The sequence below is a fragment of the Coregonus lavaretus genome, assembly GCF_964263955.1.
Source record: "Coregonus lavaretus genome assembly, chromosome: 29".
Taxonomy (NCBI): Eukaryota; Metazoa; Chordata; class Actinopteri; order Salmoniformes; family Salmonidae; genus Coregonus; species Coregonus lavaretus.
In genome coordinates, this window is record NC_140016.1 from 24,947,330 (window position 1) to 24,953,787 (window position 6,458).

The 6,458-nt window shown below is 41.6% G+C and overlaps 1 protein-coding gene across 1 annotated transcript; it reads left to right on the forward strand.

Annotated features, from left to right (window-relative positions):
- The first annotated feature begins 887 nt into the window (after nt 1-887).
- LOC311104948 (uncharacterized protein) lies at nt 888-3,734 on the forward strand. The gene is made up of 2 exons (XM_084146937.1): nt 888-1,017; nt 1,665-3,734. The coding sequence occupies exons 1-2, from the start codon at nt 915-917 to the stop codon at nt 3,596-3,598; spliced, it is 2,037 nt and encodes a 678-aa protein (XP_084003063.1). The 5' UTR covers nt 888-914; the 3' UTR covers nt 3,599-3,734.
- Nucleotides 3,735-6,458: the final 2,724 nt, after the last annotated feature.

Sequence of the window (6,458 nt, forward strand, 5' to 3'; positions counted from 1 at the left end):
ATGTTTCCCTGCCGGACAAGGATTGTCCTGACTTTCAGGAATCCCTGAGCTAATTTCCTGCTATTCTACACATTTTGCGATGAGGCTGAGAGAAACGTTTGCAGTTTTAATGCTAATTTCCTGTAATTCTAAACAAGCTCCCCCTTCCTCTCCCCTGTAACTATTCCACAGGTCATTGCTGTAAATGAGAATGTGTTCTCAGTCAACTTACCTGGTAAAATAAGGGTTCAATAAAAAATAAAACACCCTACTAATTATTTCCCACCCCAGTTTATTTGAGACAGGTAGTAAAAGAAAATCTCTACAGTCCAATATGCATTCCATATACAGGAAATTATATTGGGGGCTAGGAGGGGGCAGAGTAAAAAGCCAGCAACAGTCTGTATGACAAAGTCCCCCTCCAAAACTAGTTAGTAGAGACCTGACTGAGTATCCCCTTTCCCCTCCCGTTTATTTCAGACTGGTAGTAAAGTTATTTTCTCTACAGTCCAATATGTACAGTATTCCATATACAGTAAATTGCATTGGCGGAGGGGCCAGCAACATTTCCTATGACCTAGCTTTTTGTTCAAACTCATCTGTTTTGTATTCTAGGGACTCTAGTGAGTAGACTGGACCCTGGTTTTATGGACACATATCTATTGTTTTTCCTGTACAGTGCAATATGTATATGTGCTGTATACATAAATGTGTTATTCTTTATTTGACCTTGGGACATGTTTTAAAACCCAATTTAATGCAAATGTCACTAAATATGAGTCATTGTTAATGTTTAGACAATAATTTAAATACAGGTTATTGACACTTTTCTACTACGTGGGGGACTTTTATTTTGAAAATTTGCGAGACTGTGACGCCTATCTTTTCCTGCGTTCCTCTCGTCTTGTAGCTAGCTTGCTAGCTAGTTGACAACAATGGGCGATAGTGAGCATGTAGAGTGGAAGTTTATGAAATTATACCTTACCGATATTGTAAAAACTATTTCGGATATATCTGGAACACGGAGGTCGAAAGGAAGTAGGTAGCATGCTTGTTTATCCACAAAATGTTAACGTTATAAGCTAGCTATTAGCTGCTTTATGTTTCAGCAAATGCAGAATCATCAGGCAAGCAACCGCCCTTCATCCAAGCAGGCAAGGTCTGCAAGTAGGGTTTTTGAATTTACACTGCAGCATCTAGCAGCGCGAGCTAATACCTGAGAACAGCACAGAAGCATAGGCTATCTGGCAATGAGAAATAATCCAACCTTTTGATTCGCTGCGAACACATCTAGTCAACCTTAGTTGGGCCTAAATTAATACATAATAACTTAATTGGGGATTCTTGTTACAAACTGTTTCTGTATAATTATCCTTGGAAAACCTAATTAGAAATACAACATATTTAGTCCATAGAAACTACATTTTGTATTTTATTCTACTCTACACTGCAAAATGACAGCATAATGCTCTCTCCACCATGCAGTTTACACTCATATTTAATAATATATTCAATAACAATTATTGAATATATTCTTATGGACATGTTTTATACAACTTTGTAAAACCTGTATTGATAGAGATGTTCCAGAAATAATCTTAGAATGATAAATGTTTTTTTACAACTTTGGAATTATAAAAATTAAGTAAAAAACGAATGTAACCCCACCCCTCTGTTTCCCACAGAACCCGTTGCCTATCATGAAGAACAACAGCCGGAGGTGGCCAATTCTCAAAGCTCTGAGAGTCAGCTGAGAACTCCCCAGAGAAACTTCCTGAGGCAAAGTCCCAGGACGCATTCTAATGTCCTAAAAGGAGAAGTGAGGGGCATTTCTCCCGTGTCTGGTTCTGGGGAGGAGAGCGACAAGGAGGCCTCCCCACCAAAAAGGAGGACCAGAATAAGCAGCTCCAAAAAGACAAGAACAAAGTCTCACTCAAAGGATTATGATGAATGTTCTGGGTCTGAGCCTGACGAGCAGCCAGAAGAGAGCACAAAAAGAAAAAGTAAGCATAGCAACTCAAAAAAGAAAAGGTCCAACATTAGCTGCAAGGAGGAGGATAATGACAATTTGTCAGATGAACAAACTGTGGTGGCTTCCTCCAGAAAAGGGAGGAGGAAACGTAGTGACTTCAATGTATTTGAAGCAGAGACTGAAAAATATAATACTGCGCCTGAGGTGGAGGAAGTTGTGGAGGAGGAGACTGAAGTGGCCTCTGCTTCTAAGAGGAGGAAACAGCGCACCCCAAAAAAAATAACTAAGCCTTGTGCAGAGGACAAAGCTAAAACTGACCATTATGAGTTGGTAGAACAGACTGAAGAAACTCCCCCTAGAAAAAAACGTAGCAAGTCTAAAAAGGTAAGAGCCAGGACTACCTCTGAAAACGTGGTGGAAGTTGAAAGCGACCACTTCAAGATGGAAAAACACGCTGCAGCTAAAGAGACTACCCTCAGAAAAAGACAGAGGAGGTCTAAGATATCTAAAAAGAAGCGATCCAAGAGTCCTCCCAAGGAGGCCAGCGAATCAGGCAAACATGTTTCCAAGACTCGGCCTAAGGACTTGCATGAAGAAGAGCGTGACCAAGATGCCAAGACTCAGTCTAAGGACCTAAGTGAGGAGAGTGACCAAGACTTCCAGACGGAGCCTAAAGACTTAAGTGAAGAGGAGTGGCACCGTTCTGACCATTCAGAGGAGGAGACGGAACAGGAGGTGTTACCTGCAAAGAGAAAAAGAGGACCCAAGAGCAAGAAGACAGTGAAGTCAGATTCTGAAAACGTCACTGTTAAAAAGAAAGGCAAAAAGCAAGGTGCCATGGGTTTGAAGGCACCCAGAATAAGATTCAGACCACCTATAGAGAAAAGGATAAGGGTGAAAACACTTAATATTTGCAGTTTCTGTGAAAAGGTCCTGCCAAACAGGGCTGCACTGAGTAGGCACCTTCAGCATCACACAGGGGAGAAGCCTTACCACTGTGAAGAGTGTGGCAAAGACTACGGCAGCAAAACCACCCTGAAGATTCACAACATGCAGGTTCACCACAAGGGGACAAAGGACTTCATATGCAATGAGTGTGACCAACAGTTTACCCACCTCACATACCTCAAACGCCACATGTACTCCCACACGGACAAGGAAAAGAGGCCACACCTGTGCAATGTCTGTGGGAAGCATTTTATCCAGAAGTCACACCTGGACCGCCACAAGATGATTCACACCGGAGAGAAACCATTCAGCTGTGAACACTGCACCATGGCCTTCAATCGGCCGGAGTACCTGCGGATGCATCTGAAGCTACATGTGTCGGGTAATGAGGGGCCAAATATGGCAGAGCAAGAGAAGACAATGTGCACAGAGTGCAATAAGAGTTTTGTCAACCCAAAGTATCTCAAAATCCACATGAGAATGCACACTGGGGAGAGGCCATACAAGTGTGAGTACTGTGCTAAGAGCTTCACCCAGACCAGTATTCTCAACGCACACCGACGCACGCATACTGGAGAGAAGCCACACAAGTGTAAGGTGTGTGGTAGCTGCTTCACCCGTCGCAGGTACCTGGATGATCACATAGGCAGAAAGCATGGGTCTTTAGAGCAAATGAATGAACAGGAGGATGAACAATGAGAACTGCATTAGTCTTTAGGTGTTTTGTGGTAATGTATGTCACTTTTAATATTACAGTGGGGTCCAGAATTATTAGATGCCTTGATGAAGATGAGCAAAAAATACTGTATAAAATAAATAATACAGATACAGAGCTATATTGCCTGCTCAATGTTTTTATTTATTTTAGGGATGGATCTAATTTTACATAATGGGTACCTGGAGGAAAATGGAGTTGAGTCATGCTTTTTCAATTTCAGTCGAGAGGGTTTAGGTTGTTCAGTCATGTTACATACAGTGCATTTGGAAAGTATTCGGATCCCTTTACTTTTTCCACATTTTGTTATTCTAAAATGGATTAAATAGTTTCCCCCCTCATCAATCTACACACAATAAGACATTTTAGCAAATGTATAAAAAAAATAGAGAAAATGTGACATTTACAGTGGGGAAAAAAAATATTTAGTCAGCCACCAATTGTGCAAGTTCTCCCACATAAAAAGATGAGAGAGGCCTGTAATTATCATCATAGGTACACGTCAACTATGACAGACAAAATGAGAAGAAAAAAAATCCAGAAAATCACATTGTAGGATTTTTAATGAATTTATTTGCAAATTATGGTGGAAAATAAGTATTTGGTCAATAACAAAAGTTTCTCAATACTTTGTTATATACCCTTTGTTGGCAATGACACAGGTCAAACGTTTTCTGTAAGTCTTCACAAGGTTTTCACACACTGTTGCTGGTATTTTGGCCCATTTCTCCATGCAGATCTCCTCTACAACAGTGATGTTTTGGGGCTGTCGCTGGGCAACACAGACTTTCAACTCCCTCCAAAGATTTTCTATGGGGTTGAGATCTGGAGACTGGCTAGGCCACTCCAGGACCTTGAAATGCTTCTTACGAAGCCACTCCTTCGTTGCCCGGGCGGTGTGTTTGGGATCATTGTCATGCTGAAAGACCCAGCCACATTTCATCTTCAATGCCCTTGCTGATGGAAGGAGGTTTTCACTCAAAATCTCACGATACATGGCCCCATTCATTCTTTCCTTTACACGGATCAGTCGTCCTGGTCCCTTTGCAGAAAAACAGCCCCAAAGCATGATGTTTCCACCCCCATGCTTCACAGTAGGTATGGTGTTCTTTGGATGCAACTCAGCATTCTTTGTCCTCCAAACACGACGAGTTGAGTTTTTACCAAAAAGTTCTATTTTGGTTTCATCTGACCATATGACATTCTCCCAATCCTCTTCTAGATCATCCAAATGCACTCTAGCAAACTTCAGACGGGCCTGGACATGTACTGGCTTAAGCAGGGGGACACGTCTGGCACTGCAGGATTTGAGTCCCTGGCGGCGTAGTGTGTTACTGATGGTAGGCTTTGTTACTTTGGTCCCAGCTCTCTGCAGGTCATTCACTAGGTCCCCCCGTGTGGTTCTGGGATTTTTGCTCACCGTTCTTGTGATCATTTTGACCCCACGGGGTGAGATCTTGCGTGGAGCCCCAGATCGAGGGAGATTATCAGTGGTCTTGTATGTCTTCCATTTCCTAATAATTGCTCCCACAGTTGATTTCTTCAAACCAAGCTGCTTACCTATTGCAGATTCAGTCTTCCCAGCCTGGTGCAGGTCTACAATTTTGTTTCTGGTGTCCTTTGACAGCTCTTTGGTCTTGGCCATAGTGGAGTTTGGAGTGTGACTGTTTGAGGTTGTGGACAGGTGTCTTTTATACTGATAACAAGTTCAAACAGGTGCCATTAATACAGGTAACGAGTGGAGGACAGAGGAGCCTCTTAAAGAAGAAGTTACAGGTCTGTGAGAGCCAGAAATCTTGCTTGTTTGTAGGTGACCAAATACTTATTTTCCACCATAATTTGCAAATAAATTCATTAAAAATCCTACAATGTGATTTTCTGGATTTTTTTCCCTCAATTTGTCTGTCATAGTTGACGTGTACCTATGATGAAAATTACAGGCCTCTCACATCTTTTTAAGTGGGAGAACTTGCACAATTGGTGGCTGACTAAATACTTTTTTCCCCCACTGTACATATAGTACCAGTCAAAGTTTGGACACACCTACTCATTCAAGGGTTTTTCTTTATTTTTACTATTATCTATATTGTCGAATAATAGTGAAGATATCAACACTATGAAATAACACATATGGAATCATGTAGTAACCAAAAAAGTGTTAAACAAATCAAAATATATTTTATATTTGAGATTCTTCAAATAGCCACCCTTTGCCTTGATGACAGTTTGCACACTCTTGGCATTCTCTCAACCAGCTTCATGAGGTAGTCACCTGGAATGCATTTCAATTAACAGGTGTGCCTTGTTAAAAGTTAATTTGTGGAATTTCTTTCCTTCTTAATGCGTTTGAGCCAATCAGTTGTGTTGTGACATGGTAGGGTTGGTACAGTGAGGGAAACAAGTATTTGATCCCCTGCTGATTTTGTACGTTTGCCCACTGACAAAGACATGATCAGTCTATAATGTTAATGGTAGGTTTATTTGAACAGTGAGAGACAGAATAACAACAACAAAAATCCAGAAAAACGCATGTCAAAAATGTTATAAATTGATTTGCATTTTAATGCTAGGCCACTCCAGGACCTTAATGTGCTTCTTCTTGAGCCACTCCTTTGTTGCCTTGGCCATGTGTTTTGGGTCATTGTCATGCTGGAATACCCAATCACGACCCATTTTCAATGCCCTGGCTGAGGGAAGGAGGTTCTCACCCAAGATTTGACGGTACATGGCCCCGTCCATCATCCCTTTGATGCGGGTGAAGTTTTCCTGTCCCCTTAGCAGAAAAACACCCCCAATGCATAATGTTTCCACCTCCATGTTTGACGGTGGGGATGGTGTTCTTGG

Bases quoted from the DNA above. Each gene is read 5' to 3' on its own strand.
- LOC311104948 (XM_084146937.1), top strand. From the start codon at position 915: ATGGGCGATAGTGAGCATGTAGAGTGGAAGTTTATGAAATTATACCTT. The intron at 1,018-1,664 runs GTAGGTAGCATG...TGTTTCCCACAG, and splicing joins AACACGGAGGTCGAAAGGAA to AACCCGTTGCCTATCATGAA.